This window comes from Schistocerca nitens, chromosome 4 (assembly GCF_023898315.1).
Source record: "Schistocerca nitens isolate TAMUIC-IGC-003100 chromosome 4, iqSchNite1.1, whole genome shotgun sequence".
Taxonomy (NCBI): Eukaryota; Metazoa; Arthropoda; class Insecta; order Orthoptera; family Acrididae; genus Schistocerca; species Schistocerca nitens.
In genome coordinates, this window is record NC_064617.1 from 984,923,997 (window position 1) to 984,950,620 (window position 26,624).

At 45.3% G+C, this 26,624-nt stretch overlaps 1 protein-coding gene and 1 pseudogene across 1 annotated transcript in view; both read left to right on the forward strand.

Moving 5' to 3' along the window:
* Window positions 1–26,624, forward strand: part of LOC126253693 (uncharacterized) — a 212,076-nt gene that overhangs the window by 134,550 nt on the left and 50,902 nt on the right. Inside the window, exons 2-3 of the mRNA XM_049955219.1 lie at window positions 6,422–6,734; window positions 20,802–20,928. Coding sequence (XP_049811176.1) covers window positions 6,422–6,734; window positions 20,802–20,928 — 440 coding nt within the window. The remainder of the gene's footprint in view (window positions 1–6,421; window positions 6,735–20,801; window positions 20,929–26,624) is intronic.
* On the forward strand, window positions 21,323–21,440 carry LOC126254266 (5S ribosomal RNA; annotated as a pseudogene).

Here is a 26,624-nt window from a genome sequence, read left to right on the forward strand (position 1 = left end):
TTTTTCCGTGTTTGTGATTTAAAAGTTGAGCTGTTTTGAAAATCAGCCTTATGCAGACACAATTTATTTTTGTATTTAGCCAGACATGTTTCGACACCTATGTGTCATCTTCTGTGGGTGATTTTTTATTTCTGTAAAATACAATATCAAATTTATAATAATTCATGTACTGTAGGCCTAAGAATTACAATATGTGCATTTTGCAGACGCAGCATGGCTACTTTCCAGATGACATGCTGTCAAAAAAAAAAAGCGACGAGAAAGGGCACAAAAAACAGATGAATAATAATGCAGTTCATTTACCGATGTAATCTTAAGGCGAAAGTCTAAATGCAACAAAGCAAAATCCACATTTTGTAATTCTTAGTCCTACAATACATAAATTATTATAAAATTGATATTGCATTTTACAGAAATAAAAAAATCACCCACAGAAGATGACACATAGGTGTCGAAACATGTCTGGCTAAATACGAAAATAAATTGTGTTTGCATAAGGCTGATTTTCAAAACAACCCTGCTCTCTTCTAACCTTCACCATCCTTCCGTAACATTGCATTTGAAAAGCCTCTGCCCTCCTCTCGTTTAGAGTCATCGTTCACCATCAAACAAATACCCACACAAAAGATTTCCTGGCGCTTAAATTTATATTCACTGTTAGCAAACTCCTCTTTTTCAGGAACGCTTTTTTTGCTATCTTCTTTACTTCTACCGTAGTCGGTTTGAAAGTTACCTCTATAGCTAGGAGTCTTACGGAGAAACTGTGTGTAACTCAATTCCTCGAAAACAATCTGAGAACTGAGTGTCTCCTGGCGTACACAATTTTCAAACAACTTACGGGAATTCAGCCACGTAATATTTGCACTAACAGCGACCTGTCCGTTGCAGTTTGCCTTCAAAATAACGGGGTGTGCTCCCGCCCAAATATCGCCGGTCGCTGTTAATATTACCTGGATGAATCCCCTTAAGTTGCCTGAAAATATGAGAACTGTCCGACTTCTAAATTCCGATTCCAGATTCAGATCTACGATCGGTGTCGTGACCCTACTGTTCAACGTGAACTAATTTATGCAAATTACTTTTTAGGGTTATGATTATAAGTAATCTAAAATGTATCTGACTGTCTGTACATTAGATTGCACAAAGGAATGGTTCACAAGAATACTCATAATTGTTAAATAATTTAAATGTGCCCTATAACAAAAACGCGAGTGCTGAATTTACATGAAACCTCACTAACTGAAATCTGCTCCTAATATTCTGCCAGAAATGTTTCTTTGGAGTGAAATATAAAATTTTCCCGGTGAATTTCGGGATTTCAGTCGGTCGTCGTAAACCTCACTCCACTACATTTCAGCTGGACGCCTGCCAGTCACCTGGAGATGACTGGCTACAATAGCGAAGTATCTTCGAATGTTCCTTCAGGCCGTACAATAAATTCTTATCCTACAACGAATAACTTCGCTCTGCTGTGCCTGCACCGCAAATAATGACCTGAAATAAATAACTGCGTGCCAGTTTGCCTTTTTATTCTTTTTCCTTTCAAGTTGATGTTTCAGGGAAATAGTTCTTGATTGTCTTTCAAAATTATTAACTATTGTTCACGCAAACGTGGAAGTCTTGGCAATGCAAATTTTACCGAACATATTTCTTTGAACATTGAGAATACTCTTTATGAAATATCTATAAATGACAAAACGAAGTACTTTGAAATGCTTTTAATGACCCGAAAGTGAACTCCATCTAATACGAATAACCAGCATTCTCTCTCTCCGCATCGTCATACTCGATAATGTCTGCTTCTACAAAATATTTCTATTACAAAAATTTGTTTTCTTGGATTCGTAATACATTACTATTTAACTAATCTAAATGATAATTAGAATACTGAACACGTAGTTGATAGTTCTCCCTGATTACAAACACGTAGATATTACTGGACACAATAAAATCTTTGCACAGCAGTAGCTACTGAACTCATGCTTGCCGCTAACAAAATAAGTTGCCTTTTTCTGAAGTGCTGTTTCTTTATCCTGTCAACTTAAAAATCATCCCTCATCCAAAAGTTACGCATCACGGAATATCTCAAATAGCAATCTTTGTGCCACACGTCTGCTACCCAAGCTGATCATTCCGCCATGATACAACGACACCCTCTCTTCACGATTCCACAACTGCTACTGCGCAAGGCAGCGATTCGACTCGACTCGCTTGTTACCCACTAAGGCGCCCGCGCTTTTCTAAACAACGCAACCTCTGGAAATCAGCGACTGTGTATCGGTCACGTGTTGAGTATGCAAAGATATTTAAAGTGACGACTTTCCGAAAAAAGTGAAAATTTTCATTATATTTGCATTCAAAGAACACCAAATGTTAATATACCAAACTAACTGTGATTTACTAGCATTTCATTTGGTGTACAAATCTTTCAAATTATTTTGTTGCTCAAATATGAAAACTATTTTCCATGTCTCACTTTCTAGTCCAGTTCCCTCCGCACAACCGCACTCAATTCGACTACACTCCATAACCCTTGTTTACTTTTATCAATGACCAGCTTATAACCTCTTTTCAGTATACTATCCGTTCCGTGCAACTGATCGTCCAAGTCCTTTGTCTTATTTCAGACAAGCTACTGTCAGACCCGAAAGCTTTTATGTAGAGCCTGAATAACACGAGGGGTAGGTCACAAACTTGATAACTCAGAATTCTATACACAATCCAAAAAATTTAGACAAATATTTTCAGCTACAGGAAAACAAAATCTTGTCATGTTACCAGTCCAACTTCTTCGGCAACAGTGCTCTGTGGAAGAGGTTTGCCATTCGTATACACCGTGACCACCCAGACACGATTCTTATTTTCGTGCGGGAGGGACATTCCTTAAAGAGAGTGTTACAAGTCGTACGGTTGTAAATGTCCGGCCGAGGCTGGTAGATCATGACTAAGATCTTAGGTTAGCTGCCTCCCATGTTAACGCTCCGTATTTTGTCCTGAGGATCTGGATATGCACTCAGCCCTTGTGATAGCTCATTTGGTTCTTCGCCACGTGCCTGCTAACGGCTGTGAGATGAACTGAAACTGCAGTAACTCCAAATAGTTACGGCAGTACAGTTGCACATCAAGTCTTTCTCAACCCGACCGCTGTCCATACTGCGCTTCGTGACAGTTCTGGTGTCATCTGGTGGCTAGAGTGTCACGGCCTCGCTTTGTATAATGGGGCTCGATTCTAGGAATCTTGAACCGAACAGAATTGACATTTGAGAACATATAGCACTATCAATTGGATTATCAAGTCCGTTCATCGATGGCACTTGAGACGACTTTTGCGTCGGACTACATATGGTTAGCAGCCGCCTCTCGTTGCCACTTAATCCAATTTATGGAGCTGGTTTTTTCCTCCTCAAACGTACGGCGGCTCTACAATTGCGTGCAAGACACCGCGTCAACGCTTTCTAGACAGCGTTCTGCTGGAACAGGTTTGCCGTTCCCTTTCCTGGACCTGTTGTCCAGCTTCCCAGCTGGTACGAACGGCCCTGTCGGTTTATTGCGCGGCTCAACATTCTTCATAAGAGGTGAAGGCCACTTCAAGGTTGTGTAAAAATTAGAGTGTCTGCTGTGTTTTGGATGAATCTGTAACAAAAGACCAATAAGGCAATCAGTACAGGTAAAAAGTTTATGAGGTCTAAGGTTGGTTTGGACAGTACTGTATTTCACGAAACTTAGTTAAATTGGTGCAGCAGATCCTTGCCTTTCTGTGGAAGAAGAACGGCTTTTGTTAACGTTACGCTAAAAGTACTTATGTGGACAATTCCAGCCATACTTACCCCTTACAAGCACAGTATTTTCGTAGTCAGAAGGCTTGACGAATACAACGACGCAATTTTTTATTTCATACTATTGAAATTAACAAAATTTTTAGGAAAAATTTACATAAACGTCAATTTTACTATTTGTAAGTACTCTACTAAGCCACTGGCGTAGTAAGGCCGGTCAGTGAAGATCAGGAAAGGTCGAATGTGGGAAGTAATTCGTGCAGTCGCAAATTTTTGTACAGTGGTCGGAAGGAGTGCCATGAAATCTCGACAGGCAGGGGCGAAGTGTTGGGTGCGTTTGAAGGTCACTTTTGTACATTTCTCTTGAATAACTCGAAAACTACGGCGTCTAGCGGAAACATATCCCATAAAAAATTTAAGTATTTTAAATTTCCTACAAAAATGACCCTGTTTATTTTTTTCTGTAGGACTAGTAGTTTGCGGGTAACGAGCGAGAGAATATGTAAATCTCGCGTATGCGTTTTGACCGCCAGATACAGTGGTGGAAATGGGTATAAAGGCACATGGTTATTTGTGTAACAACATATTTCTTTACGTATTGATTTTGTACGTATTTTACCCGTTCGGTTTACAACAAAGCAAAACAAAATAGACTCTAATCTCAGCATTTGAATTAGGCCAGGGACTTAAGCTGAAAAAAAGGCGGAATTTGTGGTAGGATCGGACGGAAAGTTGGTATAAAGGCAGGTCCGGTAGATGACGCGCAAAGTGATGAATGTCACCTGTTCGCTACACCTACAGTTTGGAGGTGTGTCTGCTAATGTCGCACGACAGTTATTGTGATAAAGCCGCGTGGAAGGCCTCTATGGGGTGACGAACAACCAAGTATTAAGGTCTACAAAGAAATAGATCTATCTAATCACCGTATTGCTAAGATATTAGTGCGTTCCAATTTTTGTTATCAACCATGTTGTCAGACTGGATGCAATGTATGGGAAAAATGATAAATATGGCCAAACACGAAAATTGTCAGTATCAGATATACGTTTCATTGTGCGTAAAAAAAGGTCAACAGCTTGTGTTCCTCTCAAATCGTGGCTGATTTGCAGTTATCAGTCACTTCCAGACCCGTTAGACTAATGCTGGCTCAAGACGTGAAACTGGTATTCAAGAAACGGCTCTTCACACCGCCTTTAAACACTGCATATCAAGAGGTTCAACTGAAGTTAGCGGAACAACATATGTCATGGAACAAAATAATTTTCTGTGAAGAGAAGTAGTTGAATTTTGGTGCGCCACATAGTTTCCAGTATTACCGATACGATCTCCGTGCTGAAGAACACGGTCGGATGAACAGAAACTTTGGCGGTGGCAGCGTTATGGTCTCGGTAGCATTTTGTGCTAAATGCGCGCCCATCATCGCATGTCTGCACTCCAAAATGAAGTCCGATGCTTGTACAGGAACGTAGGAAATTGAATTGGTACGCATGTATGATTAATATGTCGATTATAATTTACTATTCCAACTGGATAAGGCTGGGATTCGCAGGTCTGCCAAAATAAAGTCGTGGTTTCAAGATAAAAGAAGTCCATTTCTGAGCTAGCGATCGACAAGTCCGGATTTAAATTCTATTGCGAATCTATGGGAGATGATAGCGCGACGTGCTTATCGCAACGACGACAGTTTGAGACTGTGGCCGAGCTGAAAACTACAATTCGAATGGAGTGGACCTCAATCTCGGAAGACCAACGACGACTGAAGAGAATGGTTCAACGTGAGAGAACTGCAACCCGTCCGCAAATTGCTACAGATTTCAATTCTGGGCCGTTAACAATTGTCAGCGTGCGGACCATTCAACGAAACATTATCGATATGGGCTTTCGGAGCCGAAGGCCCACTCGTGTACCCTTGATGAATGCACGACACAAAGCTTTACGCCTCGCTTTTGCCCGTCAAAAGCACACTGGTGATGACTGGATACATGTTGCCTGATCGGTCGAGTCTCGTTTCCAATTGTATCGAGGGGATGGATGTACATGGTTATGTAGACAATCTCGTGAGACCATGGACTCTGCATGTCAGGAGGGGACTGTTGGAGGCTCTGTAATGGTATGGGGCGTGTGCAGTTGGAGTGATATGGGACCTCTGATAAGTCTAGATACGACTCTGATGCGTGACACGTACGTAAGCATTCTGTCTGATCGCCTGCATCCACTCATGTCCACTGTGCATTCAGAGGGACTTGGGTAATTCGAGCAGGGCAATGCGACGCCCTACACGTCCAGAATGGCTACAGACTGGCTCCAGGAACATTATTCTGAGTTTAAACACTTCCGCTGGCCACCAAACTCGCCAGAAACGAACTTTATTGAGCCTATCTGGGATGCCTTGCAACGTGCTCTAATAGGCTTATGGACAGCCCTACAGGATGCATGGTATCAGTTGGCTCCAGCACTATTTGAGACATCAGTCGAGTGCATAGCACGTCGTGTTGTGGTACTTCTGCGTGCTCGCGGGGGCGATATTAGATACGTGTACTGGTTTCTTTGAGTCCTCAGTGTATTTGAGACATTTCAACAATTGTCAGCCTGTACTATTAACCCCTGAATACTCTGTCCTGATGCCTGTGTGTGTGCCTCGGCAGAACCCCGCGCGGCGGTCGTGGTGGACCAGACGGCGGAGCCCTCGTGGCGGCTGCCGGACACCGTCTTCGAGACGGCGGGCACCAACTACTTCACGGCCAGCCACGGGCTCGTGCAGACGCACCCGGCGCGCGGGCCCGGAGCCGCCGCCGCCGGCCTGCGCACCATCGACTTCGGCAGCCGCGCGCTCAGCGAGCTGCGGCGCAACCCGTCGCTGTCGGCGCCCGACGAGTGCGCGCGCGCCTGCCGCGAGGACGAGCCGCCGCGCATCTGCTACTACCACTTCACGCTGGAGCTCTACAACGTGCTGGGCGCGTGAGTAGCCCGCTGTCCTCCTAGATCTAGACTAAGTGCCACACGCCCGTGGGATCAGCCGCGGCACCGAACAATTCGTGGTGCAGCGAGTCTGTTCACGCGTCTCAACAGCTTTATGCAGCCCTGTTAAGTCTAGCAGCACCTAGAGGTATAGCCGGCCGCGGTGGTCTAGCGGTTCTAGGCGCTCATTCCGGAACCGCGCGACTGCTACGGTCGCAGGTTCGAATCCTGCCTCGGGCATGGATATATGTGATGTCCTTAGGTTAGTTAGGTTTAACTAGTTCTAAGTTCTAGGGGAGCTCAGAAGTTGAGTCCCACAGTGCTCAGAGCCATTTGAACCATTCTTGAACCTAGAGGTATAGACGCATTTTCGAAATTATACGAGGTGTGTCGGAAAAGTAATGAATCTAATATTCTTTCTACCAAGGTTTTTATTTGTTTCACACAATAATACTGTTGCCTTCAAAGTATTTCCATTCGGCAACTATACACTGCCGCAGTCGTTGTCCTCAGTAGTGGTAGCAGCGCTGAAAGGATTCAGCTGGTAGGGCCTTTAACATGTCGGCCTCATTCTTTTGAATGCTCTCCAGACTGCCAAAATGGCTCGCTTACGCGCACGTTGGCCAGACTGGACAGCGGTCCTTGCCGGATGGCTGCAGTGTTTCCAATGAAGAGTTGGTAGCCATCTCTGGCGCTCTCGAACATGTCCGCTCCTGCGCAGGTGAGTCCTTCGTCATCTGTACTGACTCCTTGAGCAGCCTACAGGCTCTGGACCATTGCTTCCCTCACCATCCTTTGATAATGACTATCCAGGAGTCACTTTGTGCCCTCGCAAACTACTGAGCATTCTGTCACTGCTGAAACAGAGTTCATAGGAGAAAAATGCATACGGAGTAATGCACTGCAGCTGTTCCCCTATTACTTTCCACAACAGTGCTATGCGCAACATACATTCCACTTGCATCTGGTCGAGTTGTGATTGAAGAACGGTTAGTAGACTATATGACAGGGGTCACGCGATGTGTGCACAGTAGCAAGCTGCGACGCTGACGTCACAGCCAACCCTTCTGCGGCTCAGAACTCGGTCTTCAGCGTTAGCGTTTCCTTCCATCGTCCCTTACAAGGCATGTCTAAATGTTGGGCGGGTTTGCCTACTACTACTAACACAAAAAACTATCGGCATGTTAACTTACTGCCGGCCGGTGTGGCCGAGCGATTCTAGGCGCTTCAGTCTGGAACCGCGTGACCGCTACGGTCGCAGGTTCGAATCCTGCCTCGGACGTGGATGTGTGTGATGTCTTTAGGTTAGTTAGGTTTAAGTAGTTCTAAGTTCTAGGGGATTGATGACCTCAGAAGTTAAGTCCCATAGTGCTCAAAGCCATTTGAACTATTTGTTAACTTATTACCTAGTACAAACAATCATTTGTAGGGTGTCGTAATCCACTGGCAGAGCTAAGCACTAACACACATTACTTCATATTTTTAAAAATTATTTCCTTCAGTATTCCCAAATGGTCATTGTCCCTTCTCTATGGAGAAGAATAAGCAGACTCTGACCGATTATTTTTAGTGGTCTACTTTTCGTTTCCACTGATTACTGCCCACCTCATCCCCTCCTCGCTCCCCCTTTCTCACTTGGGTATATTAGAACTACTTGCCGAACGTGGAAATCCCCCCCAATCCTCCACCATCCGCTTCATCTGGTGCCCTGAGTGGGTGCAGATACCACGAGACACTTTAATCTGGTTGATCAGTTGGGGATTTGGATTCCGTTCCTAGTTAATGCCAGCCCAGTGCCATACCATGTGTCATCCGCATTGAACTCCTTCCGAGCCTTCCACGGACTCAGAGTTCCTCGCCTGAGAAGGATGCGTTCAAGGTGTGTATTAACAGCACAACTACATGTGTGAGTATCAAAAATGGTTCAAATGGCTCTGAGCACTATGGGACTCAACTGCTGAGGTCATTAGTCCCCTAGAACTTAGAACTAGTTAAACCTAACTAACCTAAGGACATCACAAACATCCATGCCCGAGGCAGGATTCGAACCTGCGACCGTAGCGGTCTTGCGGTTCCAGACTGCAGCGCCTTTAACCGCACGGCCACTTCGGCCGGCGTGTGAGTATCGCCTGGGACTGTGGGAAAGAGGGTTCAGCACAGAATGTGTTACGACATTGTTCTGTTTATTGCGTGATCAAGAATAATGGCCGTGTGCTTTAACAAACATAGGTGCGCTGCGGAGAGACGCTACAAACTGACTCGTTCTTCACTGAGTGGTAGGAACTCTTTTGGGGAAAGCACGACAACTTTTCCGTCAAGAATGCCTGGCTGACGACTCACCACAACACGGCAGTGGTGAAACGTCTAGTGACGCTGTCTGAACGAGGACAGAGAGAGAGAAAGCTCTGATGCAGTACGACGGAATTAACCAACTGCCGAAACTATGAACGGCAGTAGTCTCTGAAAGCCACTCATCTCCACATTCATAGCTATGCCGCGTCTCCCCTTGCAAGACAGACAGCCTAAACATATACCATTTGGTCATGTTTGGACTTTTATTACCGACTTCTCTGTTTATACAACGGTAGTCACGTTCGTTACAGAGCTACACTTTGAGATACGATAGGAGCTGTTCGCTCGTTTCATTCTATTAAAAATCCCGTCGATTTTGAGGTGATTGGGAACATACTACTAGCTTTGATGGATAAGAGACATTACTGAATGCCAACACCAGCTTTGGTACATTGTTCTTGTTAGTGTTGTTGGTCGACGGAAGATATCCGCAGGCATTCATACGCTTTTCAATACCAGCACATTAGTTACTTTGTCACGAGGGAAAGCGAACCTAACGATCTATTTACTCCAAGGCGTGCTTCGGTGGTTACGTACCGGCCGACTAAGTAGGCGAAAGATGGTAACAAAGTCACTGGTAGCGGACCTGATGCCACTCATCCATTACGACAGTGTTAAATTAGGATCTCCAATGACTGTGCTGATTCCGGTTACTCCTGCTTATAGATCCGCCCTGTTAAACATTGCTCCCCTCCTAATTACGACAATTAGGCCATTGCGTGTATAAGGTACGACAAGTCAAGGGTTTCGTGAAATTCAGCGTCGATCCTCTCAGCGAAGCCTGCAGTTCCTTTAGTAGGAGAGCAAAAGCGTGACCAAAAGTGCCCGAGGAGCTTAAGAATCCATCCAGAGTTGATCCTATTCTTCATATTTCTACACTCATGCTCATAAATTAAGGATCATTGCAGAATGTGGTGCCACACAACGTGGCACTGCACGAAACTGCCGCTAATAGCATAGGCACATAGGGAACACACACGACACAGATCTGTAAGTCCACGATATTGCTGATAAATTGAGAAAACCGTCCCTAAGCACATGTGCTACAAAACACCACGCATGTACTCCGACGTCAATATGGGATATGATCACCATGCACACGGTCACAGGCCGCACAACGGGTTGGCATACTCTGGATCAGGTGGTCGAGCAGCTGCTGGGGTATAGCCTCCCATACTTGCACCAGTGCCTGGCGCAGCACCTGAAGTGTCGTAGGGGTTTGAAGACGTGCAGCGATACGTCGACCGAGAGCATCCCAGACGTGCTCGATGGGGTGTAGGTCTGGAGAACAGGCAGGCCACTCCATTCGCCTAATATCTACTGTTTCACGGTACTCCTCCACGATGGCAGCTCGGTGGGGCCGTGAGTTATCATCCATCAGGAGGAAAGTGGGACCCACTGCACCCCTGGAAAGGCAGACATACTGGTGGAAAATGACGTCACGATACATCTGACCTCTTACAGTTCCTCTGTCAAAGACATGCAAGGGTGTACATACACCAATCATAATCGGACCCCACACCATTAAACCACGACCTCCGTACAGGTCCCTTTCAAGGAAATTAAGGGGTTGGTATCTGGTTCCTGGTTCACGCCAGATGAAAACCCGGAGAGAATCACTGTTCAGACTATACCTGGACTCGTCCATGAACATAGCCTGGGACCACTGTTCCAATTTCCATGTACTGTGTTCTTGACACCAGGCTTTACGGGCTCTCCTGTGAACAGGGGTCAGTGGAATACACCTTGCAGGTCACCGGGCGAATAAACCATGTCTGTTCAGTCGTCTGTAGAGTGTATGTCTGGAGACAACTGTTCCAGTGACTGCGGTAAGGTCCCGAGCAAGGCTACCTGCAGTACTCCGTGACCGTCTGCGGGCACTGATGGTGAGATATCGGTCTTCTTGTGGTGTTGTACACTGTGGACGTCCCATACTGTAGCGCCTGGACACGTTTCCTGTCTGCTGGAATCATTGCCATAATCGTGAGATCACACTTTGTGGCACACGGAAAGCCCGTGCTACAGCCTACTGAGTTTGACCAGCCTCCAGTCGCCCTAGTATTCTACCCCTCATAACGTCATCAATATGTGTTCTTTGAGCCATTTTTCAAAACACACTCACCATTAGCACGTCTGAAAACGTCTGCACACCTACTCGCTGCACCGTACTCTGACATGCACCAACACACCTCTGCGTATGTGGATTGCTGCCAACGCCACCGTGCGACGACCGCAGGTCAAATGCACCGCATGGTCATACCCCGAGCTGATTTAAACCTGCAAACCGTCCACCAGAGCGTTGTTTCACCGTGTATCAGCATTATCCTTAATTTATGAGCATGAGTGTATATCCGTTGTCTAAAAAATACTTGAACGTTTTTCACATACATGTAACTGAATAGAACTCACGTGGTTCAGAGTGTAGAAACTCAGCTTGTAAAAAGCCATCACCTTCGTTAGCCTCCACTGTTGGTGAACCTGAATAAAAAGGCGTCGCTTGCTGTAGCCGCTGTATACAGCCCAGCCTTACACGGCCGCTCTGTTCTGGTTACAGGGCAGGGGCAATTAACCGCCTGAATAACAAGTAGGCGTAACTGAAACACGTTCCCGACTGCGCATCTTGGTTATAAAACGTACTTACAAACACTGTTCCTCTGAAATTAGGTAATCAAAATCGTAAATTTGTAGATATCCTACCACGGATTAGAGTTGCAGCCAAATACAGTTTCACTACTATCGTGCAACTCAATAAAACTAGAACAAGTGCGAGAATCTCGCTCCCTTTCAATGGCTGCAGGCAACGCATGAGTATCAGTTCGCTTGATGCGTTATTCAAGTACCTCCATTGGCAATGACAGGAAAATAAGTGTACCCATTTCCAGACGTTTCTAAATCTGGAAAATGCCAAGAAAATAATGAAAATTTAACACATTTTCTTTCCGTTTTCATTAGCCAGTCACGTGCGTACCCAGTGGTACACAGTTCGTGAGACCTACAACACTGTTCCAAAATTCCAATCTCTGAAAGACAATAGAAACTGTTTTGTCGTTCTCAATCTGCTTTGATCAATTTAATGGTTGAAACAACTTCGGATTATAGATCACAGAGGGTATTTCACTGACTCAGCTGGACTTGATTGGACAAAAGGTCGGGAAACTCATTCGGCTGTACACGAATGGACTTAGGGAGCGCAGACCACTCACCTGGATTGGGTTTTGGGAAATAATTAGTACGACCAAATGGATATTTACACCCATCTCCCCTGTAATGCAGGGCAATGTGTTAACTGCTACACCAGCTCCTTCCAACCCTTACTTGAAATGATCCGTCTGAATTTATGCACAGTAAGGAAATAGTGGCGCGGGTAATGCTGCCTTTAAACTGAAGTTATTTATATTATTAATATGTTTCTTGTAACTGATATTGTTATTAAGTATTGTTGTTATTGTTTATGTATATGTTTAGAGCTGTTATTACCACCTCAAATCAGGCGATCTGGGTTACCAAGTATTCAAAATCTTTTTCCTCCTTGAGCTCCAAGCTTCGCCCAACATTCTCGTATTCGCCTTCTGTGAGCTTTCGACCATTTAGTGATTCCCTTCTCGCCTGTCCTTTTCTTCTTCTTTTGCTGTCATGTGAGATCGTGACTTCACGTAAGACTGATTTTGTTTCTTCTGTAGTCTTTTCTTTTCCCTTCAGTCCACCGAGCCGAAAATCATCCGCAGAAACTTTTTTCTTTGTTTCCTAATTGTTCTGCCTGATTTTTTATATTAATTACTTCATTTCACAACTCCTCGACTAAAGACTCTGTTTTTTTTATTTGCTTGTTCTAAGCTGAATGAACTACGATGGGTATTCAAAGTCCTCTGTCTGTTTTATTTCCGCCTGATTTATCAATACTTTTCTAGGCGCTGCTCTGACGTTCGACATGAGAAATGTCTTCTCTTCTGAAATTCGATTATGTGACTTTCATCCTTCTATCTGAAGCTGATAATCTGTTTGCCGGGCGTGCCAAGAGAACCATTAAAGCTCTCAAAGGTCCCAGGTTATATGGGATTAAACAATCAATCATCAAGATATTTCCTTGCTGTTACAACCTAAAGTTGCTTCATTATTATTATTATTACTATCATCCCCAATATCATTCATTTTTAATTATCAACTTCGTCATAATAGTTACTCAAATGTTTATGTATATTTCACTAGGCGACAGTGATGCAAAAACAGGAAAAACTTGAGGGACCAAATTTTCTACATGGATTTAGTATGTATATTTTCTGTTCTGACGGAAAATGTTCCTAAGGGCTCTAATCTGATTGGGCTGAATAAAACAATTACCAAAAATAAGCAAAGAAATGGAAAACTACCAAAACGTATGCGAAATAGGCTTCATTCACTTAATTAACACGTTTCACAACGAATGTATTTTGATGTAAACAAAATATGCCACCTACCACAGGAATACTGCTCATTTGTGTTGAGTAACATAATAAGTACTGAACACAATGCTGTTAACAAATAACTGGGAACCTTTATTTGGAAATCCATTGTTAACTGGTAACTGGCAACGCCACCTGATAAATCAGCGAGCAAAACTGAAGTAGGTAAAAATTCATTTTTGTATTCATTGTAGAGAAATTGATTACATTTGTACGTCGACCCCTTCGAGTTTTTTCTATGTACTGGAATGTAATATGCATTTGATAGGATAGAGAGAAGGATACATTTCACAGCATCTCACAGGATTGGTTCGAAGCGTGCAGCGGCGCAAGTTGCGACGAACGAGCGCCGTCAGCGGCGAAAAGTCCAAATATGTACGCGATAATTAGACGACAGCTGTTGTCCGGTTGCGGTAGCCCCGTGCGCTACCGGTACAGCTCACTCCTAGCCTTACCCTGCAGACTGACGGACTGCGACAAAAACGATTGTATTTCACCTCTAAGGCCTCCGTTTCTTTCGTCCAGTCGTCACAGCCCCTGCGGGAGAAGTACGTGGTAGGCAGTCAAATGGCCTCGGAATTCCGCTTGAAGAATGGCCGGTGGAACTTGAGAGAGAAGCTTTTTGCGAGTAGAGCGACGTGTTCCCTTCCGTTCGAAGCGGAGTTGCTTCTTCACCTGTCAGTCTCGAGCTGAATAAGCAAACATTTCCGTGTAGTACAGGACGGTTTCGATATAACTGGACTTCCCTGCCTATCACAGCCGTCATGAGCGTAAGAAACAGTTAAAGACATTCCACCACCACGTCTCGTGACCGTTTTGTTTGAGACGTCATTCACAAGTAAGCAATTCTCCCATACACTTTTCCCGAGAATTGTGATGTACGGCTTACTTCCTCATTACAATACTCGACAGTCAGGCGTGAAATATCGGTTTCGCAAAATGTCTGCCAGCAACTGAATCAGAAATCCTCATCACCTGCTGCATAAAAGCTGTGCGACTTAAATCGGGAAACTTCTTGTAAACACGGCACATTTTAGTGTTACAAACTGCTAGTTGGACTCTTGTTAGGGTAAAATTTCCTGATACCCAACACTATTGCCAGTTGTTACACGTAAATGTTAGTTATTAGATCAGCCATCCGACATTCGTTGCTGGATGGATGCCTGCTGTAAACTTCTCCTAACATTACGGTGTTCAGCTCTAAGCGCATCCATGTCGTTCCTACATGTTTATTTTGGCGACACCAGCCAACCTTTTATTAGGTCATACACTATTTTCTCATCTCTCGGAATTCAATAAAGGATTCCTTTGGCCCATCTACCATATATTTGGCCGACTAAATGTCCATCTCATGCCCCTACCTAGCGTCTATTTGCCTGACTACATGTCCATCCCATGTCCATTTGACTTATACTGCAGTAACAAGACGATGACCTTATTCGCACACTGTTTACAGTAGCAGCGTGCCTCAACACATCTCTTCTTTGATCCACACTAATCAATAGCGGTATCTACACTCCTAGAAATTGAAATAAGAACACCGTGAATTCATTGTCCCAGGAAGGGGAAACTTTATTGACACATTCCTGGGGTCAGATACATCACATGATCACACTGACAGAACCACAGGCACATAGACACAGGCAACAGAGCATGCACAATGTCGGCACTAGTACAGTGTATATCCACCTTTCGCAGCAATGCAGGCTGCTATTCTCCCATGGAGACGATCGTAGAGATGCTGCATGTAGTCCTGTGGAAAGGCTTGCCATGCCATTTCCACCTGGCGCCTCAGTTGGACCAGCGTTCGTGCTGGACGTGCAGACCGCGTGAGACGACGCTTCATCCAGTCCCAAACATGCTCAATGGGGGACAGATCCGGAGATCTTGAGGCCAGGGTAGTTGACTTACACCTTCTAGAGCACGTTGGGTGGCACAGGATACATGCGGACGTGCATTGTCCTGTTGGAACAGCAAGTTCCCTTGCCGGTCTAGGAATGGTAGAACGATGGGTTCGATGACGGTTTGGATGTACCGTGCACTATTCAGTGTCCCCTCGACGATCACCAGTGCTGTACGGCCAGTGTAGTAGATCGCTCCCCACACCATGATGCCGGGTGTTGGCCCTGTGTGCCTCGGTCGTATGCAGTCCTGATTGTGGCGCTCACCTGCACGGCGCCAAACACGCATACGACCATCATTGGCACCAAGGCAGAAGCGACTCTCATCGCTGAAGACGACACGTCTCCATTCGTCCCTCCATTCACGCCTGTCGCGACACCACTGGAGGCGGGCTGCACGATGTTGGGGCGTGAGCGGAAGACGGCCTAACGGTGTGCGGGACCGTAGCCCAGCTTCATGGAGACGGTTGCGAATGGTCCTCGCCGATACCCCAGGAGCAACAGTGTCCCTAATTTGCTGGGAAGTGGCGGTGCGGTCCCCTACGGCACTGCGTAGGATCCTACGGTCTTGGCGTGCATCCGTGCGTCGCTGCGGTCCGGTCCCAGGTCGACGGGCACGTGCACCTTCCGCCGACCACTGGCGACAACATCGATGTACTGTGGAGACCTCACGCCCCACGTGTTGAGCAATTCGGCGGTACGTCCACCCGGCCTCCCGCATGCCCACTATACGCCCTCGCTCAAAGTCCGTCAACTGCACATACGGTTCACGTACACGCTGTCGCGGCATGCTACCAGTGTTAAAGACTGCGATGGAGCTCCGTATGCCACGGCAAACTGGCTGACACTGACGGCGGCGGTGCACAAATGCTGCGCAGCTAGCGCCATTCGACGGCCAACACCGCGGTTCCTGGTGTGTCCGCTGTGCCGTGCGTGTGATCATTGCTTGTACAGCCCTCTCGCAGTGTCCGGAGCAAGTATGGTGGGTCTGACACACCGGTGTCAATGTGTTCTTTTTTCCATTTCCAGGAGTGTAGCTTTCGCGCACTCTAGACATGTGCAAATGTTCCTTTAAAAGAGTGTGAATGCTTCCAGTTATCTCCAGAATGCACGCAAGCTGATGGATATGAGACGTGGGTCACTGCGAAATAGTGGCAACTGTTGTCAATGCCAGGACCGTGACAGACAACTCACAACTTGCCTCGCCAATTTGAAACTGCTTCTATCAACGTAAACAGGCTCGATGGAGCATAGCAAACTCACCAAAAACTGTCTTCAATTCGTCACAGACCATAGGTAAACACAAAATTTTATTTCATAACGCTAATCACGAAACGCAACACATGCAGCAACTTTAGAGTCGCCACAAATGAAGTCACTTCCATTCGGTGTTGGAACTGGACAGCGTAAGCGGTAAGAACGATAGCGCGGGCATCTGCAGCGGCTGACGAGTAGCTTTCTCAGATGGACATAGACAGCTTCCATACGCAGAAAGTTAGTGCCCCTCTTTATTGAACATTCCAAGTATTCCACATGAATTTGTGCAAGACGGGGCAAGGTTCTAAATGGTTCAAATGGCTCTGAGGTCATCAGTCCCCTAGAACTTAGAACTACTTAAACCTAACTAACCTAAGGACATCACATACATCCATGCACGAGGCAGGATTCCAACCTGCGACTGTAGTGGTCTCGCGGTTCTGGAGTGAAGTGCCTAAAACCGCTCGGCCACCGCGGCCGGCGAGAAGGATCTAAAATGGCCATTTCTGATAACAGAAAACCTGAGCAATTCCTGTTGATCACTAACAAAAATAACCAGCAAAAATTATACTGATTAATACTCCACAAAGTGGAGAAAAAGAAAATAAACTTTAGAAACGCCTGAAACAAAAAAAATCTTTAAAAACGCCTATTGAACTTATGCAGCAGTATTTGCGTACAAAACTTCACGTCTGATCATTTTGGTGAATTTATTGCTTTATTTTAATGTCTTCTTGTTTTGACTGTCATAATTAAAGTTTAATAACATGCGGTTTTACCGCTACATTGATGGGTTGTTTGGCTAGCATTCGACGAGATGAATGTGCGAAACCCTCCAAACAACCACAAACTGCCCCGTACAATCGGCTCTTAAGAGCCTAGGACTGAACCAAGAGGACAGCATTTTGTGCCATCTGGTACCCGATGGAGGTTAAGAACACTCAATTTCTTGAAGTGGAGATCTCCTCCACCTAGATTTTTCACTCGTTGTCCCCTTCTCTTCTGGCCCACGAAATGTTGTTTTCTGTTTTCAGTAGATGCATTTACACCGTAGGTGAAGTGCAGATAAACACGCTTTTGGTATAGCAAGAACGCGTTGTTCAGAGTCTACTAGAATCACTCTGCGATTACAAATCTGAATTTTGTTTCAGTAGACCTACAGATTGTTCGTCTGTTTGCCCACAGTCAACTACTGAACTACAGATATCAATGAAGTGAACCTATACGCTTCCAGTGACAAGTCTCAAACGTCTGTGATGTGTATCTGCAGACTGAAGCGATGAACAAAACTTTATACCAAGGCTAGGATTCAAACCCGGTTTCCCTGCTCACTAAGCAGATGGGTTAACCACTACGCCGGCTTTTGTGTATATTTTCATTCATCGCTCATCCATATGCCTCACAGACGTCTGAGACTTCGAAAGGTCTCTGAGACCATATAGTTTCACTTGATTAAACCACCTGTGCCTGAGTTTCGGGCAGAATCTCCCGTCTCGATCGACGCTGGGGTACCATTCAAGTACAGTTGGAGAGACCCTGCAATGCTGTTAGAGTTTAGGGGGGATACCAAGTAGGCTGAGGCGTGGATGGGAATTTGTACTGAAGAGGGTCGCGCGCTAGGGTGGTTCCTGCCGTTGTGCAGAGCCAGTGTGCCAGGGTGGTGTATGGCTCTGAGCACTATGGGACTTAACATCTGAGGTCATCACTCCCCTAGAACTTAGAACTAATTAAACCTAATTAACCTAAGGACATCACACACATCCATGCCCGAGGCAGGATTCGAACCTGCGACCGTAGCGGTCGCGCGGTTCCAGACTGTAGCGCCTAGAACCGCTCGGCCACATCGGCTGGCTCAGGGTGGTGTAGTGGTTAGTGTCCTAGCCTAGTGAGCATCAGACCTGGGTTCGAATCCCAGCTGTGGCATAAATTTTGATTCATCCTTTCAGTAGGCATACACATGTAAACTCTTAAGCAGCAGGATCAGGGGATGTCCTCGTGGGAAATGGGGACGTATGTTGGGCAGATATACGAGGGTACTGTGCTGGGAACAGGTGGCGTAATTCGCGCGCCAACGTGCTACAACGGTTCCTTTCAGCAAGGGACAGGGAATGATCTGGGAACTTTGTTTCGGTAACATTCTGTAAATCTTCACACCTGCCTTCGATGCAAGACAACGCCGCAACTACCGCCGTGACAAAGGAAGACTTAATTTCCCATGAACAGCCTGTCATGAGAAGTTTTCAGGAGTGCACAGGTACCACGTTGTTGCTCGCGCCCTCCCCCGGCCCCCTCCCACAGCAAGCGGCCTAGGCACCTACTTCCCACTATACTAACACAGCTCGAATTACTCCCCAGTCTGTCAAGGTATGTCGTCCGCAGGTCGTGGTCTAGTGGCTGGCGTTGCTGCCTGTGGATCACGGGGTACCGGGTTCGATTCCCGACTGCCTTGGGGATTTTCTCTGCCCGGGGACTGGATGTTTGTGTTGTCATCATCATTTCATCATATCATTTGTGACTATGGCTAGATTGGACTGTGAGAAAATTTGAGACTTCGTACGGGCGCTGATGACCGCGCAGTTGAGAGCCCCACAAACCAAACATCATCATCAAAGTGTGTCATTGTGTAACGTCTAACAGTATTTTTTTACACTACTGGCCATTATAATTGTTACACCACGAACATGACGTCATACAAACGCGAAATTAAACCGAAAGGATGAAGATGCTGTGATATGCAAATGATTAGCTTTTCAGAGCATTCACACAAGGTTGGCGCCGGTGGCGACACCTACAACGTGCTGACATGAGGAAAGTTTCCAACCGATTTCTCATACACAAACAGCAGTTGACCGGCGTTCCCTGGTGAAACGTTGTTGTGATGCCCCTTCTCAGGAGGAGAAATGCGTACAATCACGTTTCCGACTTTGATAAACGTCGGATTGTAGCCTGTCGCGATTGCGGTTTATCGTGTCGCGACATTGCTGCTCGCGTTTGTCGAGATCCAGTGACTGTTAGTAGAATATGGAATTGGTGGGTTCAGGAGGGTAATACGGAACGCCGTGCTGGATCCCAACGGCCTCGTATCACTAGCAGTCGAGATGACAGGCATCTTATCCGCACGGCTGTAACGGATCGTGCAGCCACGTCTCGATCCCCGAGTCAACAGATAGGGACGTTTGCAAGACACAACCATCTACACGAACAGTTCGACGACGTTTGCAGCACCGTGGACTATCAGCTCGGAGACCATGGCTGCAGTTACCGTTGACGCTGCATCACAGACAGCAGCGCCTGCGATGGTGTAGTCAACGACGAACCAGGGTGCACGAATGGCAAAACGTCATTTTTTCGGATGAATCCAGGTTCTGTTTACAGCACTATGATATCCGCATCCGTGTTTGGCGACATCGCGGCGAACGCACATTGGAAGCGTGTATTGGTCATCGCCATACTGGCGTATCACCCGGCGTGATGGTATGGGGTGCCATTGGTTGCACGTCTCGGTCACCTCTTGTTCGCATTGACGGTACTTTGAACAGTGGGCGTTACATTTCAGATGTGACACGTCCCCTGGCTCTACCATTCATTCGATCCCTGGGAAACCCTACATTTCAGCAGGATAATGCACGACTGCATATTGCAGGTCCTGTACGGGCCTTTCTGGATACAGAAAATGTTCGACTGCTGCCCTGGCCAGCACATTCTCCAGATGTCTCACCAACTGAAAACGTCTGGTCAATGGTGGCCGAGCAACTGGCTCGTGACAATAGCCAGTTTCCACCCTTGATGAACTGTGGTATCGTATTGAAGCTGCATGGGCAGATGTACGTGTAGACGGCATCCAAGCTCTGTTTGACTCAATGGCCAGGCGTATCAAGGCCGTTATTACGGCCAGAGGTGGTTGTTCTGGGTACTGATTTGTCAGGATCTATACACCCAAATTGCGTGAAAGTGTAATCACATGTCAGTTCTAGTATAATATGTTTGTCCAATGAATACCCGTTTATCACCTGCATTTCTTCTTGGTGTAGCAGTTTGAGTGGCCAGTAGTGTATTTTTCACCTGGACCCTGCCTGGGACTCGGCTCACCTGCTCGTCCCCTTGTGTCTGTGTTGCAGCGCCTGCCAGGTGTGCACGCCCAACGCGACCAACACGGTGTGGTCGCACTGCCAGTGCGTGCTGGCCGACGGCGTCGAGCGCGGAATCCTCACCGTCAACAGGATGCTGCCCGGGCCCAGCATACAGGTGAGTGGGTCTCACGACACGCCTCCACGTAATCTGAGGCGGCTTCCCGTCGTTAGGGGCACGGCGACGTGACAATGATTGCAGATTTCCTGTCCTCGGGGAAACCGTGCAACAGAGTACTGACTCAGGACTTCGTCGCTCGAAAGGTTTACAGAAACGCAGCCTAATTGCTTGTCTACGGCGAGGTTATGAAACGGTAATTATTTCGGAGTCGAGCCGCCGGTGAGAGCTAATGTTTATACGTACCTGTCTGTGACACACGTAAGAAGGCTGCAGTTGGCGCAACATTCGTCGAGTTCACTCGTGACGCAGCGAAGTCCAAGAAAAGGAAGCACGCCAACAAGAATACCAAGAAATGTAACCAAAACATTTTAAATGTGCACTTTCTCTGCCAGGCTACGGCCTTGCCGCAGTGGGTACACCGGTTCCCGTGAGATCACCGAAGTTAAGCGCTGTCGGGCGTGGTCGGCACTTGGATGGGTGACCATCCAGGCCGCCATGCGCTGTTGCCATTTTTCGGGGAGCACTCAGCCTCGTGATGCCAATTGAGGAGCTACTCGACCGCACAGTAGCGGCTTCGGTCAAGAATACCATGATAACGACCGGGAGAGCGGTGTGCTGACCCCACGGTCCTCCTATCCCCATCCTCCATTGAGGATGACACGGCGGTCGGATGGTCCCGGTAGGCCACTCGTGGCCTGAAGACGGAGTGCTCTTTTTTTTTTTTTACTTTCTCTGCCAGTTTTTCGGATAGGGCACTGGCATGACACTGCTTCAGACTCCGGCGAGAGGCCCTCTTCCCCTTCCCCCCCCCCCCCTCACCTTGTGATGCATGTGGCATACAAACCACCAGATGCAACTTTTTAACAGTGAGCATTCTATATTACAGTGAGAGGGCAGAAAAATTCAAGTGGGGATCTGCCTTCTATTGTAGCTGATCACAAGAAGAGTGTGGTAAAGCTTTAAACTCTTTTGTGGTGTCTCAACTCCCGATAATAACTCACAACAGGTAGTAATAACACACCCTGCTACAGACAACAAGTGTAACTGTTTCAGTATATTGAGGGGAAAAAAAGTAAAGAGTAATACATACATATTTGTTCTGAAATGAAAGTGCTACATACTCATGTGGTTACATAACATCTTCCACAAAGTAAAGATTAAACAATACATATACACCGATGAGCCAAAAGATTGACAACTGCCCACTGTGACTTAAAATGCCATCTGTTGGCGTTGCAGTCACATGATGAAGTAAAGAAAGTGTACAGCTGCCGCTACCTGTGGCTTTTATGCAACACACAACACATTCAAATACCACATGAAAGATTTTCGTATTCTCTCGCTCGCTACATGCAAATTATTAGTCCTAAAGAGAAAATGAAAATCAATTTTTTTAGGAAATTTAATGAAATTAAATTTTGTACTGTGATACATTTTCCGTACACGACGTAGTTTTCGAATTATTCCAAAAAAACGTATAAAAATAATCTTCAAACACGTTTTTCTTGGCAAGTCGAAAACCGTTGCCTTCAGCGAATACGAGTGACACTGCAAAATTTCATTATATCAAATTTCCTACAAAAAGGTCTGTTCATTTTCTTCTATAGGAATAATAGTTTGCACGTAGCGAGCGAAACGATATGAGAATCTCACGGGTGGTTTTGAAGGCACTGCCAATTCTATAAAACCTACCGATACGGACAGCTGGACCACTCGGTATAAGCGAAGCAGAGACGAATGGGGAATCATTGTAGGAAGCACGGTAGGCGATGTTCTGTGGAAGATCTGACGACCGAGCACAGTACTGGTAGAGGCACAAGTGTTCTGAAGCACAAGGTCCAGTGCACGCTGCTGAAAATGAGGCTCCACAGCAGGTGATCCCTTCGTATTCCCACGTTGATCCAGCGACGTCATCTATTACAACTGCACTAGGCACAGAATCTTCGAAACTGGAACGTGCATCGATAGAAATATGTCCCCTAATCCGATGAATCACGTTTCTTGCTGCACCTTGTCGATTGTCATGTCCGGATACGCCATCATCTAGGCGAACAGCTGCTCGAAACATGCAGAGCAGCGCAGACAAAGGCCGGTAGGAGTGCTATAATGCCATGGCTGACATTAATCTGGGTTCCATGGTACCTGTGATAGTAATCGAACGCAACGCGTTGTGACAGGTGTGGAGTACGTGAGGTTTACTGTGGACCACTTGTGTCCATTAACGCTCGATGTCTCCCCAGACAGCAATGGCGTCTTGCACCAGGATAACTAACAAGGGGAGGCCGCCAATTGTGAAATTCAGATTCGATTCATACTGCGCATAATAAAAGCTCATGGCCAGAGGTGTAATGTGGCAAAGCACCAAGATGCACTTCTCAGCCGTTGTCGAGAAAATCGACAGTTAAAAGAAACCGTTGCGGTGAAATACTCTCTACGATTAATAATTTTCTACAGCGTCGTGGCGCAGCGGTAAGCGCTCTGGTTCGTAATCCGAAGGTCGCCGGATCGAATCTCGCGCCATGCAACCTTTTTTTTTTAAGTATTTGTTTTTTGTAATTCAAATATATATATATATATATATATATATATATATATATATATATATATATATATATACTATTAATGAATTGCTTATGCATGTTGGTGAAGGCGGATCGCTCTCCAATTGTACCGCCTCCATTTTTCCGTTTTTTTAACAGGGTGTACCAAAGCTCTCCCGTCCGCACTGATTTTCGACGATGTTATAAGTTGCGCTAGGGACCGCATCTACCTTCTTTCAAAGTTAGCAGGCAACTACGCTGTTATGCGGCGGCTCGTTTCGGCCCATTCAACATCTGTCCTTCAAGTGTGTCGAGCGAGTAACGGAGTTTATATTTCATACCTGACGCAGCAAATTTGTGTTCGTGGGGTCTCTATTCTAATTCGAACGTTTGACTTACGCTATACGTATTCGTTTCGGAATACCGTTTCTACGTCTTCCGTTAACTATACGTGGTTAACATTATGAAGACAATTAAGAACATTTGTGAAATACAACTTTGTTTGCGGAAAACATAATGATGTTCGAAGTCGCCAGTTTTTCCACGACAAACGACTTTCAACAACTTATTATAAGAATAATTGTTGCAACTGATTGCCGGGAATTATATATATTTATATATATATTTGAATTACAAAAAACAAATACTTAAAAAAAAGGGTTGCACGGCGCGAGATTCGATCCGGCGACCTTCGGATTACGAACCCGAGCGCTTACCGCTGCGCCACGACGCTGTAGAAAATTATTAATCGTAGAGAGTATTTCACCGCAACGGTTTCTTTTAACTGTCGATTTTCTCGACAACGGCTGAGAAGTGCATCTTGGTGCTTTGCCACATTACACCTCTGGCCATGAGCTTTTATTATGCGCAGTATGAATCGAATCTGAATTTCACAATTGGCGGTCTCCCCTTGTAAGGCCAGAATTTACGAAACCTAAAAAGCTAGTAACTACAATCAGCAATATCATATAAATATTAGGAAATAATAATATGGGAAGGTAAGAAACTGAAATACTGTATAAGGTGAATCAAGGACAAGCTACAGATTCGAATTTAGTGCAGTGGCACTTTGGTATTTACATTTATCTATAAAATCATTACGAAATGCTTGTACAGCCTACACTAGAAGGTTGCTTGACTTTGTGAGATTCCTACCATCTTGGACTAGCAAGAGGCATACAGCACATACAAAGAAGAAGAAGGGAAATGATAAAAGGACTGTGTCACGTGGTGGGAGATTGTGAGACAAGTGTCGAAGAATCTGAAATGGCAAATGGTGGTAGAATGATAGCTCTAATAACAGCAACATCTACTTATAGAACTTCAAGAACTGTTCTTGGGGGCGAATTCTATGTATACCTCACAACCTCCAAAAAAGCACAATCGTACGAACCAGCGAGATAAGGAGCAAACTAACAAAATCTCTAGCGGAATCATTTAACTCTAGTATGGTTACTCTGCCCCCATTAAATTCTGTTATTTAATTGAACATCCGCTATCAGACGAGCTAGTGCGGTGTTATCAATGAAAATTCAATAGTGTGTGTGATCTAGAAGGAGATGGCCCTTTATTGTCATGAATACGACAGAAATAATTATTGAAACGTAAACGTGACCCTGTTGTATACAACTTGTAACTTTCTTTTATCAGCGTCTGAACCGTTTTGTTGTGAATGTGATGCATATTTCAACAACAGTAAATGAGTTAAGTTGGGTCACTTTATTTTGCTAATCAAACCCATTCTAAAAATGATGCCTCTACAGAGAAGATATTGACTATGCTGAAAGTGTCTAACCTACTCTGGAACCTTCAGGCACCCAGAGAGAAAGCACAGCTGAATGGGTCATGAAGGAAGAAACTGTCATTACTGGAGAACATAACCTACTGTTATCAGAGACAGTCCTGTTGCTCAGAACACTGTTGTCCAAACAATGTCAAAACTGAGAATTAAGCACGGAAATTTATTGATAGATTCATCTAATGATGCCTTCACCAATTACCCACATTTGAGTCAATGTACAGTGAGCTGTACTGCACTCAGCACAGTGCTCATAGGTGACAGGTTTGTGGAAATACATGAACGATTTTGGGGAAGAATACTTACTTCCAGCAGTTCACTGCTTTTTTTTGTTTTTTTTTCATTTTGAAACTAGTATTATCTTCTCAGATATTGTTCTCTCTATATTGGTATTATAATAACTTAATGAAATTTAGCTTCGTTGCTTTTGTTGAAAGGAAAGTGCGAGTATTAGTTGAGGAAAAATTGGATGAAGATCATTGTGGGTTTAGGCCTTTTAGAGGTAGTCAGGACCAGATCTTTAGCTTACGGCAAATAATGGAGAAGTGTTACGAGTGGAACAGGGAATTGTATCTATGCTTTATAGATCTAGAAAAGGCATATGACCGGGTTCCTAGGAGGAAGTTAATGTCTGTTCTACGAGATTATGGAATAGGAGGCAAACTTTTGCAAGCAATTAAAGGTCTTTACATGGATAGTCAGGCAGCAGTTAGAGTTGACGGTAAATTGAGTTCATGGTTCAGAGTAGTTTCAGGGGTAAGACAAGGCTGCAACCTGTCTCCACTGTTGTTCATATTATTTATGGATCACATGTTGAAAACAATAGACTGGCTGGGTGAGATTAAGATATGTGAACACAAAATAAGCAGTCTCGCATATGCGGATGACTTAGTTGTGATGGCAGATTCGATTGAAAGTTTGCAAAGTAATATTTCAGAGCTAGATCAGAAATGTGAGGACTATGGTATGAAGATTAGCATCTCCAAAACTAAAGTAATGTCAGTGGGAAAGAGATATAAACGGATTGAGAGCCAAATAGGAGGAACAAAGTTAGAACAGGTGGACGGTTTCAAGTACTTAGGATGCATATTCTCACAGGATGGCAGCATAGTGAAAGAACTGGAAGCGAGGTGTAGCAAAGCTAATGCAGTGAGCGCTCAGCTACGATCTACTCTCTTCTGCAAGAAGGAAGTCAGTACCAAGACTAAGTGATCTGTGCACCGTTCAATCTTTCGACCAACTTTGTTGTATGGGAGCGAAAGCTGGGTGGATTCAGGTTACCTTATCAATAAGGTTGAGGTTACGGACATGAAAGTAGCTAGGATGATTGCAGGTACTAGTAGATGGGAACAATG